The 15,654-nt window shown below is 37.5% G+C and overlaps 1 protein-coding gene across 1 annotated transcript in view; it reads right to left on the bottom strand.

Annotated features, from left to right (window-relative positions):
• The window catches only part of LOC117034919 (zinc finger protein 420), a 107,862-nt gene that overhangs the window by 57,383 nt on the left and 34,825 nt on the right, over positions 1 to 15,654 (bottom strand). The window contains exon 7 of the mRNA XM_033128378.1: positions 14,903 to 15,527. Coding sequence (XP_032984269.1) covers positions 14,903 to 15,527 — 625 coding nt within the window. The remainder of the gene's footprint in view (positions 1 to 14,902; positions 15,528 to 15,654) is intronic.

Raw genomic sequence — 15,654 nt, forward strand, 5'->3', positions numbered from 1 at the left:
TATCTAAATTATCGTGCAATTTGTGGTGATTGCCCCTTGTGTAGATTTGTTGGTGTGACTGAGGGCCTCTGTTGATGACTATAGGAAGGAATTATTCTACCAGATGATCATGAAACAGTAGGCCAGGACACTGAGAAAATGAGACTTTTTGTGTGAGTAGAATGATGGGTTACTTGGGATGGCGTACATGGTAGAAAAAAGGGAGACGGAATAATAGTTTCCCTCTCTTTTGAAATTTAATAGCTGTTGTATATCATAGGTTAATGAAAATTCATAAGTAAAATATAATTTTTTGTTACCTTGAATGAATTATGTGCCTTCTATTCACACATGCATACCCCACCTCATTGTGGCGCTTCAAAATGAACACAAATAATACATTATAAGGCACTCTGGGTTGCATGACACCTACAGCCATTTGTTTTCATGTTAGATACGAACAAGTTACACTTAGAAATATATATTTATAATTTGCATTTGGCTTATGCATTCCATAGTGTATTATAGATTATTTCTGTGGCTATAATTAAAATACCATACTGTATAATTTTAAAATCTCACTAAAACCATATTTCCAGTTCTTCAATATACACCATCTGACTATATTCTATGTGCCTTTTTTTTTTCTGAGATAAGACCCATGGGTTGCACCTTTACATCAGATGGAAGTAGAATATAGTAAGTATATGAAAAAAAAATTAGAAAATAAAAAAAAATTAGAAATAAGGATTAAAAACGATTTATTTGTGCTTGGAGCACTCAGAAATAATTTGAAAAGATCAGTGTTTTGTGAGTTTTCTCTTAAGAACTAACATACAAAATTGGAGTTTTAAAAATAAACTGGAAATTTAATAGAAATTCACTCTCCGACATATTTTTATTAGTAGTTTTCACTTGTGTTTATTCCACTGGAACAGGATGGAACCGCACTCAAAGTTTAGTTTGGATATTAAGACTGATAACTCCATATACTGAAGTATTATGATAATACTTATTACATAATGAGCTTTTCTGGAGAGAGCAGGGTAGCCATCCCCATTTGTTCTAAAAAAAAGACTAAAGAGCGGAGGGAATGGTGACTGGCTTCTGTTACCAAGTGTCACTGTGGTGCTGGTACTGGCTTGTGGTGTGAACTTAACAGCAAGTGCCAAGGGAAGGAGCACTTGGGCTTTATTATCAGCTTGCACTTCCCAGATGGGCAGAACAGGAAGAGGTTGTCATGAGGCTTAAAAGGTGTCCATAGTCAGACATCAAATATGGAGTCATTCCCATGAATATAAAACTTGAATGTTTACTCTTGAAACTCCTGACTTCTTGGTTGGGAAAGGTACAATTTCCCTCATGCTAATAAAAATACTTAACTACATTCTTTTTCTTGGTGCATACATAGATCTCACTGTACCATATGATTGTTGAAAATGGTTTATATCATTTAAATAATTTGCCTAAGATAGTTTTGCACTTGTTTCATGAAAATGAAAAATGTGGTGTTTATCAGACAATAAATATGATTTAATAATTTTTCAGAGGAGCCATTTTTGAATGGCAATAAAAACCACTGTTTGAAGTTATGGTAATAAGCATTATATTCCATGATTTCTCAACTGTAGTAAAATTTTGTTAATCGTATTTTTATTTTTTTAAAACACTGTTTTGCCCAATTTACGTATTTAATTTTCATTTCTTTTTACTTCAGTGAAAAACCTGGAAGACACATAAATCAAGATGTTTTCAGATTTATATGGTGGGGAAGTGTAGATAGAGGAATGACAGATGGAAAGTATGCATTCTGTAAATATGAAAAAAGTTCCTCATTTTAAGTTCAATGAGAAGATGGGAATTATATGAAATACTGACTAAAGTCTCATGATATGGAAGCTAGAGACCTGTTGCTAATGTACAAGTGTATCACTAGGATTTTGGAAATACAATATGTTAATTTGACTTAAAATGTATCCTAATTCTCCCTTTCTTACCATTATTATTGGTATCATCTTGTCTTTCTTTCATTACTACAGTGGAATCTAGAACACCTGTCTCCAACCCCTTGTAGGCTATGGTCAGTAGATCAGAAGTATTTTCTGAAATCAATATGGAGATATTAGGTTATTTTTGTTTTATTGAGATATTAAAAAGCCCATACCCTATAGCAGTTATTCCCGACTGCACCCCCTCATCCACAAATATTAACATGTCTGGATGTTGTTATTCTAGGCATTTTATATAAACTAAATCATAAAATATTTGGCCTTCTGTTTTCAATGGTCATTCATGTAACATTTATGAGTGCCATATAACATTTTTTATATTTTTAAAAATTATTTTACAATTACAGATGATTTGTTAAATATTATTATTGGTTTTAGGTGTACAACATAGTGATTAGACATTTATATACTTTACAAAGTGATCACCCTTAGATACCTAATACCTATCTGACATTATACATAGTTATTACAATATTATTGACTATATTCCCTATGCTGTACTTTACATCCCTGAGACTATTTTTATAACTGGCAGTTTATGCTAAATCTCTTTCACCCTTTTCACCCATCTCCCCAACCCCATTCCCACTGGCAACCATCAGTTCTCTGTTCTCATACTCTATCACTGAATGATATTTCATAGTTTTAAAAAATCCATTCATCATTTGATGGAGCTTTGGGCTCTTTCCACATTTTAGTTATTATGAAAAAATGCTTTTATGGACAATCTTTTACAAGATGTTTTTGTGGATATATATTTTCACTTCTCAGATTTATTTGTAGAAGTGGAATTGCTAAGTATAATAATGTAGTTTATAAGAAATATATACTTGGTTATTTAGATGAGTAATGCAGTACTTCCACCCTATTTGGCAAAATTGGTCTTATGGATTTGCCTTGATGCAAGGTGTTGAGAAATTAGGAGAACACATGGCTCTGTATGTGAAGCTATTAAAGTATGAGGAATGTCATTATATTGAAGTAATCTCAACCATACATAAAAGGCAAACTATAGACTATTATATATAGCATCTTACGTGTTGTAAAAAAGTAAATGCAGGTTGGAATGGGGACACTCATGTATATGTTTTTAATGTAATTTTGACTTTAAAATATTTTATATGTGGAAAATAAAATGAATAAAGATGAAAAAAGTGGAAAACTACAAAGGGTGCCATAAAATTATAGTGGCCATTAAACTATTTTTAAAAAATACCTAAGATTATCACTTCCATAATCCATAATATTGATACACACACACACACACACAAAACAAACAGATAAAGCCTAATAATGAAAAGTATTTTGCCCCTAACCTTTCTTAAGTCATACAGCATCCATCTTGCTGTAAGGCGAGTGAGGGCTGAGTACTCATGGAGGTAGAGCTGGGAGAGAGGACTGCCCAAAGGATATATCACAACTAAAGGCAATATATGTCTAGATGAATTAAAAATAAAAATGTTAATGGAAATAGAACATAAAATGGAAAGAATGAGGGTAATACAGGAAGGGGATTCTTTAAGATTTCAAAGGTGGTATAATTACTGGAGATCCTGGGGCCTTTCTGTTGTGATCACAAAATATGGTGAATGCTGCTGCCGAGTGCCATCCAACAGAAAGGCAGGGGTCTTCAATATGGGAAGCAGCACATCAAACCTTAGTAACAGTGTGTGACAAGTTTCAACTTGTTCGGTGCAGTCAGTCTAGTGTGAACTATACTTGAGAGAAGATGTGTTTTAAAGTGTCATAAATCATCCTCCATCATGACAATGCTCTGTGTCACACATCGCTTCTGGTATACAGCAATTTTTGTCAAATAAAAATATTACAGTGTGTCCTCATCCACCTTATTCACCGGATCTTGCACCATGAGACTTCTGGCTCTTCCCCAAAGTCAAAATGACCGTGAAAGGTAAAGGTTTTGAATTGATTCAGGACATCAAGGCAGCCACGACAGTGCAACTAAAGACACTCATGAAAGAGGATTTCCAAAACTGCTTCAGAAATTAGCAAGAACGATGGGATAAGTGTGTTTTAAATGAGAAGGAGTATTTTAAGGGGGATTAATGGTAATGTTTCTTTTACTGTAATAATTTTTTAAATTTAAACATTCACCTTATTTTTTGATCACACCTCATACATTGTGAACTAATTACCACAATCAAGTTAATTGACATGTCCATCATGTCACATAGTTACGACTTTTTCTTGTACTGAGAACTCTTAAGATATGCTCTCAGCAAATTTCAAGTATGTGATACACTGTTATCGTCACCATGCAGTAAATTAGAATTCTAGAACTTAACTCATCCTGCATAAGTGAAACGTGATACCATTTCACCAGTATCTCCCCATTTTCCCCACCCCTGCTCCTGGTAACCACCACTCTTTTGCTTTTATGGTTTGATTGTTTTTTAAGATTCCTCCATTAAGTGAGATCATATATAGTATTTGCTTTTATGTGTTTTATTTCACTTAGCATAATATCATCCAGGTTCATCCATGTTGTCATAAATGGAAAGTTCTCTTTTTTTAAGACTGAATTTGTGTGTGTGAATATATATTTGTAAATAATATTATTTTCTTTAATCCTAGTCACCAAGGAATTTATAGTGAGGTATCCCTTTACTCAAATGTCTAAAATTTTCTTTTTTTAAATGATAACACCAAATTTCAGTGATATTGTGGTAGAATTTTCATATATTTCTGATGGGAGTAGGAAACTTTGGCAGTCATAAAATTGAACATTTACCTACCTATTACCAAAAATAAGTAAATATAAGCACAACAGTGATAAACTCTGAACTGCTACTCCACTCTTTCTATATTTCTTCCATCCATTTGCATTTAACTCCTATTTTGTAGAAACATTTTTTGTTTTAAATCAATGATAGGGGAATAGAAGAGACAGGCTGGTTCCAGTATCTACATCCTCACGTGAAATATATTTAGTACCCAACCCCCAGGATTTTTTGAGGATTAATTCACATAAGGTATATGAAGTTCCCAACATGTTGCACTGTAACCTGTTTGTGAGCGCTTAGTAAACATTAATGAATGTATGAGTACTTTTACAAACACAGATTTGCTCAGACCACTGCCTTCTCTAGCCTTCTGTAAACTTGAAAGGGACAGCAAAGAATATGATTATTCAAGGAGTGATTGTTGGACTTCACTGAGAAGCGACAGTATTTGTATTGAGATAAGATGGTTGTAAGGGCACAGGTGTGCTGTGTCTGCTTTCTCTGGTGTAGTGCTACAGGTAATAGGGGCCAGGGGGTGCAACATCAGCACTTAAATGGAACTTGTTAGAGATGCCGATTTGTGGGCCCCACTCCAAACCTGCAGAATTACAATTTGAGAGTGGTTTGGAACATCAGATAATGCATATGCACATTATAGTTTGAGAAGCAAGGCTTAGATACTTAGATACATGGCTCTCAGCCCAAGTTTCCATAGGATCACATGTGGGGTTTTAACTACAATTATCACCTACCCCTGACCCCCCAGATTCTGTCTATTGGTTCTGTTGGGAGCATCAGTGTTGTTTTAATTAAGTGCCACAGGTGATTCTAACATGAGCCCAGGGTTAAGCATGAGGGTTCCACAGTAATTTATGAGAGTTGAGTGCAGGCTTTGTTCCAAGCGGAGGTAACAGGGTCGGCTCTACATGGGTTTGGAAGGAGCGCGCTAGTGCAGCTCTCATTGTGCCTGCTGTAGTAGAATTTGTGGGTGTCTGGGAGGGGAGGGCACCTGAAAACAGGGAAGGAGAAAATGGTAATTTGATCTTTATGTAGAAACTTAATGTTCCTGAATCTCTCCTGTGACAAAGGACAGGGAAGGGTGGCCTTTTCTGCATTTCATGGTACTACATGTGGGTGTGGAGATAGTAGCAGGTGAAGAGGTTCTGCTGGTGCCTTTGAAAATATTCTCAAGATGCAGGGGTGATCTCTCAACATAAGTAGAGAAGGAGGATGAAGAGGAAGAAATGGCAGGTTCTCCTGTAAGTCATTTCTCAAGTTGGGGGCTGTGTTCTTTTTTAATCTCCTGTAATGTTATGTATGTAGAACTTGCAAATATTTACTTCTCTGGTACTGATGTTCTTACCTAACCAATATTTTTTCAACTACTTTTCCCCCTCTTTTTCTTCTCATGACAGTCAAGGTCAGCTCTTTAGAACACTTCTTTCCTGTGCCCTAGAGTTTCTCTCCACTCTCTATCCTGGCTTCCTATACGATGTGAATGATTCTTACCATGAATTAATGTCGTGCAATGATTGAAAATGTTCCCTTTGTGACAGATCAAGAGCAGAAGGCAAAATATACAACATTTCCATTGGGGGTGGGGTCGTGACCTGGGGTATTACATCTTTGCAGATGTAATCAAGTTACTGAGGTTTTGATGAGTTCAGATTGACCCTAATCCAATGACTGGTGTCCTTATAAGACTAAGGAAATTGGAACACACAGAGAACATGATGTGACCCTGGAGGCAGAGATTGAAGTGATTCATCTACAAGCCAAGGAAGGGCAAAGACTGTCAACAACCACCAGAAGTTAGAAAGAGGCAAGGAGATTTCAGGTAACTTGATTTCAGACTTCTAGGAACTCCAGAACTGAGAGAATAAATTTCTGTTTGTTTAGTCACCCAGTTTGTGGTGATTTGTTGCAGAGCCCTAGGAAACACACAGATCCTCTGTCCTCTCGCTTCCCCTGCAGTCTCCATTACCCCGTTCCCGCAGGCTCTCTGCAGCCCCTTCTTATCCCTTGGCCCCCTTTTCCCTGTGCTTTCTTTCTTACTCCACTGTATCACTCACCCACACACTATACTTCTCCAAACTCTCCAGTCTTCTGGCTGTACACCTGGACCTAAAGCAGCTATGCTCACAGCACTTGTTAAGTGCTGGCACATTGTGAAGAGTCCTTGTGGAGATTTGCTGTTTGGGGAGGAGTGTGGGGCAGAAAGAGCTACTGTTTTCAGGCCTCCAGAGGACTGTAGTTGTTGTGTTTCCATATGTGAATACTATGGAGATACGTCCCTTCATGTGACTGAGATTTTATGAACCCCAGTGTGACTGTGTGAGCTTGTGTCATTGTGTGTTTCATTATGAGTGTGTATGATTGTAAGTGTGAGTCTGTATGTGGTGTGTTGTTTGCATGTGTATTTGTGTGAGTGTGTGACTAAGAGCATGTAAGCGACTGTGTGAGAGTACATGTGATTATGTATTTAATGTTTGAGTATTAATGCATGTATGTGTTTGCATCTGTCAATGTGTAGATGTGATCTGTATGTGTGTGTGCGTGTGTTTGAAATACGAGTTGTCCACTATTACAGCTCTAATCCATGAATTGGAAAATATAGTGGCATTAGACAGTGGATAGGGTCAAATGTGGATTTGTTTGTTTGAAAGGTGAAAGGATTGAAGTCATATTTTATACTTCTTCAATAATTAAAAAATTACTACAAAAAAATAAGTGTGAGTACTGTGGTAACCATTCAATGCTCTAGAGTAGATAAGTGGAATTAATTTATATAATATTTTTTAACATAATAGAATCTGCTTATTCAACCTTCTATTCCTGGTTGATTTTTTGGGACGGTCTGTCTTTATGGATATTATTCTGTTTAGAATTCTTATTAACTGGTTCAACTCTTCTAGTCCCGCAAGGGATGGTGGGCTCTGCCCCCTGCAACTAAGATTGAACATGGCACCTTGAGCTGAGTTGCCACTGAGCTCCCAGATGGCTCAGTTGGTTGGAGTGCGTCTTCTCAACCACAAGGTTGCCGGTTCGACTCCCTCAAGGGATGGTGGGCTGTGCCCCCTGCAACTAGCAATTGCAACTGGACCTGGAGCTGAGCTGTGGCCACCGGGCCGGCCCCTATTTGGTTTATTTTTCAGTGCTTAATGTTTTGAATCAGGTTTGTAATATTATTACAAGGAGAGCTAGATTAAAATGATTCCGAAGATTGCTGAATATTCATTCTGCTCCTGTAGAAATCTAAAAGTCACAAATTCCCTATAAACAAAAACAAAAAACAAAAAAACTTCCTTTCTTCAAATGGCTATTCATAACCTCCTCCAAGTTGAATGACAAGCTTCACCATAAACTACCTCACTTTGAAGACATGAGTACAGCCCTCCCCAAACTCATTTTACCAATATGTGCAATTGGCATAATATCTAAAGAGAAAATCACCTACAGATGCCAAAATTTATGCCATTTGATCCAAAACACTGTATTTATAAGTTTTTGACACTCAATCTTTAAAAACTCAGCAAACACATCTTTTTGTGCTCTCCTTTGAAACAAGTTCACATATGGCCATTTTCACATGAACATAATTTAAATATGCTCAGATTTCTCCACAACTTTATATTTCAAATGAATACCATATGTCTAAGATGGAATATGCAAAACTTGTAACTTGGCCCACGTTTTTCTATCTGAAACTGAATTTGCCATCCAGCTTCACTGCAGTTCACTTTATTTTTCCATTAGTTCACTTTTTCCTTCAGTTTCTTTAAATGACCATCTCATATGAGCCACCTTTTTGATAGAATTTGTCCTAAATTCCCTTCCCAAATGAACATTGGAAAACTTTAATTTGACATGTTGGAAGTTACACAGTCAAACATTTTTCTATAATCTCTACATTGTTTCAGTACTAATGTTTTATTAAGGCAGACTCTGAACTTTTCAACTAAAGCATGAATAAAATTTTGATTATAAAAGTACATAGTAAGTATATAGCATTTCATTTAAAATTGCTATTACAGTTTACTTTTATTAAGTTTTGATTTTCAATTACAGTTCAAATTCAATATTATGTTAGTTTTAGGTGTAGAGTGCAATGGTTAGACATTAATATAACATAGGAAGTGATTTCCCCAAAAGTCTAGAACTCACCTGGCACAAAACATGTTTATTACATTATCAACTATATTCCCTATGCTGTACTTCATTACCCTGTGACTGTTTTGTAACTGCCACTTGTGCATCTTAATCCCTTCATCTTTCTTTACCAAGCCCCCAACTCCCCTCCCATCTGGCAACCATAAGTTTGTTCTGTATATCTATACATTTGTTTGTTTTGATTGTTCATTTATTTTGTATTTTAGATTTCACATATAAGTGAAATCATATGGTATTTGTCTTTCTCTGTCTGACTTACTTCACTTAGCATAATACCCTCTAGGTCCATCCATGTTGTTGCAAATGTTAAGATTTCATTTTTATTTTTATGGCTGAGTAATATTGCATTGTATAAATGTACCACATCTTTATCCAATGGTCTGTCAACAGTCACTTAGGTTGCTTCCATATCTTGGCTATTGTATATGAAATGTCCTTCTTTAAGTCTTGTTATAGCCTTTGTTTTAAAGTCTTTTTGTCTAATATAAATATTGTTACCCCAGCTTTTTTTGTTTTTTCAATTTGCCTGAAACAAACATCTTTTTCCATCCCTTTACTTTCAGTCTGTGTCTTTCAATCTGAAGTGGGTCTCTTGTCGGCAGCATATGTATGGGTCTTGCTTTCCTCTCCATTCAGCTACATTGTGTCTTGATTGGAGCATTTAATCCATTTACATCTAAATTATTGATAGGTATGTAGTATTGCCTTTTTATTATTCCTATTTCTCCTCCTCTTCCTTTCTCCTCCTCCTTTCTCCTCCTCCTCCTCCTCCTCCTCCTCCTCCTCCTCCTCCTCCTCCTCCTCCTCCTCCTTCTCCTTCAGGAAGTCCCTTCAACATTTCTTATAATACTGGTTTGGTGGTGATGAACTCCTTTAGCTTTTTCTTGTCTGGGAAGCTCTTTATCTGTCCTTCAATTCTAAATGATAGCTTTGCTGGGTAATCTTAGTTGTATGTCCTTACTTTCCTTTACTTCGAATATTTCACGCCAATCCCTTCTGGCCTGCAAAGTGTCTGTTGAGAAATCAGCTTATAGTCTTATGGGAGCTCCCTTGTAGATAACTATGTTTTTCTTGCTGCTTTTAAGACTTTTTGTCTTTAAATGCTGGCATTTTAATTATGATATGTCTTGATATTGGCCTATTTGGATTCATGTTATTTGGGACTCTCTGCACTTCCTGGGCTTGTATATTTCCTTTGCCAGGTTAGGGAAATTTTTCATCATTCTTTCTTCAAATAGGTCTTCAATTCCTTGCTCTCTCTCTTCCTCTGGTACCTTTATAGTGTGATTGTTGGTGTGCTTGCTGTTGTCCCAGAGGACCCTAAAATTCTCCTAATTTTTTTTTTCCTTTTTCTTTTTGCTATTCTGATTAGGTGTTTCCTGCTACCTCATCTTCTAAATCACTGATTTGATCCTCTGCTTCATCTAATCTATTACTGATTCCCTCTAATGTATTCTTTATTTCTGTTATTGTATTCTTTATTTCTGACTGGGTCTTTTAATGTTTTCTATCTCCACTTTATGTTTCCTGTCTTTGTTGAAGTTCTCCTTGAGAACATTGAGCATCCTTCTAACCAGTGTTTTGAACTCTGCATCGGTAGATTACTTGTCTCCATTTTGTTTAGTTCTTTTTCTGGAGTTTTGTTCCGTTCTTTCATTTGGGATGTTTCTTTGTTTCCCCATTTTGGCTGCCTCCCTGTGTTTGTTTCTATGTATTAGGAAGAGCTTCTGTGTCTCCTGGTCTTAGTAGAGTGGCCTTATGTAGTAGATGTGCTATGGAGCTCACCTGACCTGTGTGCTCCAGGTGTGTTCCTTGTGTGGGTTGCGTGTGCCCTCCTGTTGTAATTAAGCCTTGGTTGCTGTTTGCATGTCATTTGGAGGGATTGACCCTCCGGCTGATTGGTTGTGAGGACTGGCTGTGACTACAGTGGAGCAGTTGTGGTACAGGGGCTCACTCTACAGAGCAAAATCTGCCTCAGCAGGGTCTGGTGCCTGCCCAATTCACTCCTTTGGTGTGTCGTCCTTGGAGACAGCTAGGTGATGCTCCAGCTTATTTTAAAGCTGGCCACTGGGTGCATCAGCCCCAGGACCACCTGGGAGGGGACCCACTGCAGGTCAAGTTCAGCCACAGCCTGTGCTCTACCCAGGGCCATCCAGCAGGAGCAACAAAGGAATTGGCAGATGGCCACTGCCTTCACTGTACTTGGAAGTGCTTTGAGAGGCCAATCCACAAACCATGGCTGGCTGTCGCTAACACCAGGCTTAGGGCTGCTCAGCCAGAGGTATAGGACACACTGAATCCAGATGCTGCTTGTCTGGGTTCTGCAAACCTTTGAGAGACTTAGGAAGGTCTGCAGGATGACCCAAGGCAGGCAATTTGTATGAAAAGCCACTGGAAGAGGCTTGGGTATGCCCAAAAGTTGAGTGGGGTGGGGTTTCAGGGAATCAGGGTGAATGAGTGGTGTCAGCCAGCTTAATGGAGACTCAGATATGGGAGCCACCTGTGTCTGCATGCAGAAGCAGGGAGGGCTCAACAAAGACCGGGTCTTATAATTTTTGCTCCAAAAGACACATTACAGCTAATTGTCCGGCTAGGTCTTATTTTCAAGGAAACACCGTACCTCTCATGTAGTAACTTTCTTTAGCATTCTGGAGATCAAGGCTCTTTCATTTTCAGTACTTTCTGAGTAATTCTGGGCCACACTTCCATTGTTTATTCATGCTTTGCATGTTCTAAATACATGTCATTTCAGGAGAGAAAAAGGACACAGCTCCTGCCATGAGATTTGGCACTTACTTGAGAAGCTGTCATTTCTTCTTCTTCCTCCTCCATCTCTACTTATGTTGAGAGGTCATGAGAATATGGGAAAGGCATCAGCAGAGCCTCTGTACCTGCTACCACCACACCCACAGGCAGAAGGACCTTGAATTGCAGAAAATGCCACCCATTCTATCCTTTGTCACAAGAGATACAGGAACAATGAGCTCATACATGGAGACCAACTTATTTCTTTTCCCTCTCCTCAAGGGCCCTCCCACAGAACACCCACAAATTCTGGTACAGCATGAGGACTGTGGGTTACACTGACCTACTCCTTCCAAATCCAGAGTAGTAGATCCTGTTATCTCCTCTTGGACCAGAGCCTACACTCAATTCTCATAAATTATAAAACAGCCTTCATGCTTAACCCTGGGCTCACCTTAGAATGATATGCAGCACTGATTAAAACACTGATGCTCTACCCAGACCAATAGAGAAAATGTGGGGGAGGGCACATGTGATGATCTTTCTTAAAACACAAGGGATCCTAATAGGAAACCTGAGCTAAGAACCACTTATCTAAGCCTTACTTCTCAAGCTATAATGTGCATGTAAATTATCTGATGTTCCAAACCACGGTCAAATAAATTGATTCTACGGGTTTGAAGTGGGACCCATGAATTGGCATCTGTAACAAATTCCGTTAAGTGCTGATGTTGCAAACCCTGGACCCCATTACCTGTAGCACCACACCAGAGAAAGCAGATCTGAGCCCTTACACCACCTTATCCCAACACAAATACTGTCGGTTCCCAATGAAGTCTACCAGTCACTGCTTTGAAAGATTGTATTTTTGCTGGCCCTTTAAAGTTTACAGAAGGATAGAGAAGGCAGTGATGTCTGAGCACTTTACCTTTCCTTCTGAAGATGTGTTCAAACATACTCACTCACACCTTCCTCCTTAGTTCTCTCACTCCTAAATTATATATTTAACTAAATATATTTATGTAGTGCATTCAGTGTATATCCAAACAATGAAAATCAGTTATACAGGCTCAGAAGAACAGCATGTGAAAAGTATAGGGTAAAAACGTTTTAAATAGTGATACAGAATTCCAAAAGTATGGCCTATAATTATACTTTGGACTTTGTTAATTTACCTTTTGTTAAGCAGAGTCCCCTCATGTTGGATGGTGAGCAGCAGTTAGAGAAAAGACCACAAGTGAAACTTAAATAGACAAGTTTATTATTCACAGGCCCTGCAGGAAGTGCACAGCACACCTCAGGGGGCTACACGGGGAGGCCAAGGCAGGATGCAGGCAGAGTGGCAGGACCCAGGGCACATGCATTTATTAGGATCCATAGGAAAACTGCTTTGGTGTTCTTGAACTTAGTCCAAACCAGTCAATTCAAACCAAAAAGAAAAAAGTTTTGGTAAGCTCTGCAGCAATCTTATCTAAGAAGCATACAAGGTGAAGGCCCTGAGCTAGAAGGGAGACTACTGCTCACAGAGGCTTCTGGAGAAGTCATATTAGGCATTTCTATTTCCTTGTGACTCTGTCCAGTGTATGTACTAGTGGGAGATGGGAGTGTCAGTTCGAGTCTCCTTAGATACATAAAGTAAATGCCAAGGAAGCAATATTATAATGTATTTTAGATAAACTGTTAAAAATACTCTTGTATCATCTCTATTGTAACTATCACAATATCCCAGTAAGTACAATAAAAAGAAAAAATATATAAAGTATGAAGAAAATCTTTTCACATTATGTAAGGTTTAAGGCCTCTGGGAAAGGGATTGCTAACAATGTCATTCCACTGCATTACCAAATGATATATTGTTACATACAACCTTGAATAAGGTGGGATATTTTGATTTTGGTGGCAGGATAACACCACATTCATTACACAACAGTATAAACACATTCAAATTCATTCAGCTTTATTAATTAAAATATATTATGGTCACACACAACTCTATCTAAATAAAGCACTGCAACCCCACTGGTTGCACTGGTCATAATACACATTACAAGCATTCAAGAAGCATTTCTATACTTTTTTTTCTTTCTTTTTTTTCCTTTTAATTGGGGAACAGTGTTTTCCCAGGATCAATCAGCTCCAAGTCAAGTTGTTGTTTTCTATCTAGTTGTGGAGGGCGCAGCTCACTGGTCCATGTGGGAATTGAACTGGGGACCTTGGTGTTATGAGCATTGCGCTCTAACCAACTGAGCCAACCGGCCGGCCCCATTCCTATTCTTCTGATAGAATGATCTGAGAGCTATGTTTCCTATGGTTTTCAAGGCTAATTGTTTAGTGAAGATAGATATTCAAGAATTTTATGTACCTAAGGATGAGTTATCTATACTTTTCTCAAATATTTGTGAACACTTCTTTATTTCAACCACATCAAATAATATTCATGACTTCTATCTATGGCCACACTGAATGAAGATACATCAGGATTGTAATGAACTGTCATGTTTTATTCCTCAAAGAGAAATTGATAAAACTATTGGAAATTCAGAATATTCCTGTCTTACGTTAATGCAAAGAAAGATGCCCTGAACACCTACTGCATGGTGACTTACATCAATGTTCTAAGTCAACCACAAACAGCATCTTCATTTAAAGTTTCTTCATACGTTGTGTCTTACATTGTCCTCAATCTCCGAAGGAAAAGCAGATACGAGTGAATCCCACCTGACACACAAGGGCTCTCAGATCTCTGAGGCAGCAAGAATCAAATCCATGCCTCACATACACAGTAGAAACACAGGCACAGCATGAAGTGATTTGAGAGTTGTATCGCATTAATATTTTCTTTTCAAAAAATCTCAAATGTAAAGATACATTGTAAGTAATTATACCTGTTCCTTGATACTTTGAAGTATACTAACAAGTAAGTTATCTAAATTTTTAAACTTTGGATTATTCTCTGTGGTAAGTATTCCGCTTTAGAGTAATATCTAAGAAATGTTATTGACTTACTACTTTTGACTGTGAATTCTGATACTTTAGATTTTGTTTTCCATTTAATACTTTCCCACATTTTTGAATATCTTTAAAGTCACTTTCCAGCATGAACTCTGGGAGGTTTCTCTGAAGTGTATATTTTGAACAAAGGGCTTTCATTATTTATTGCAAATGTAGAATTTCTCTCCAGTATGCATTCTCTCATATTGAGTAAGGCTGTAGGTCCAGCTAAAGGGGTTTACCACATTCTTTACAGTTTTAAACTTTCTGTCCAATATGAATTTTAATATGTCGATGAAGATGTGAATGTTGAATAAAGGCTTTGTCACATTCTCTACATTTATAAGGTTTCTCTCCAGTATGAATTCTCTCATGTTGAGTAAGTTTTGAGCCCCGGTTAAAAGCTTTGCCACATTCCTTACATTTGTAAGGCTTCTCTCCAGTATGGATTCTCTGATGTCGAGTAAGGATTGAGCTCTGGTTAAAGGCTTTGCCACATTCTCTACATTTGTAAGGCTTCTCTCCAGTATGGATTCTCTGATGTCGAATAACATTTGAGCTCTGCTTAAAGGCTTTGCCACATTCTCTACATTTGTAAGGCTTCTCTGTGGTATGAATTCTCTGATGTTTAGTAAGATATGAATGCCAGTTAAAGGTTTTTCCACATTCTTTACATTTATAAGATTCCTCTTCATTACAGATTCTCTCTTTTAGATTGTATACTAGACTGAAAACTCTCACACACTGATTACATTGGCAAGGTTCCTCCCCAGTATGAATATTCTGATGTTCAGTAAGATTTAAAGATTGATTCAAAGATTTGCCACCTTCATGACATTTATCTGTTTTCTCTACAATATGAATACTCTGATGTATAAGAAGATTTGAGCTTTGAACAAACAGTTTCCCATGTTTATAATGGTTCTCTGGAAGCTGAATCCTCTGATGTTTATGAGGATTTGATCCTTGGTTAAATTTTTTCCAAGATTCATTGAATTGATAACTTCTTTCTCCAT

This window comes from Rhinolophus ferrumequinum, chromosome 15, assembly GCF_004115265.2.
Source record: "Rhinolophus ferrumequinum isolate MPI-CBG mRhiFer1 chromosome 15, mRhiFer1_v1.p, whole genome shotgun sequence".
Lineage (NCBI taxonomy): Eukaryota > Metazoa > Chordata > Mammalia > Chiroptera > Rhinolophidae > Rhinolophus > Rhinolophus ferrumequinum.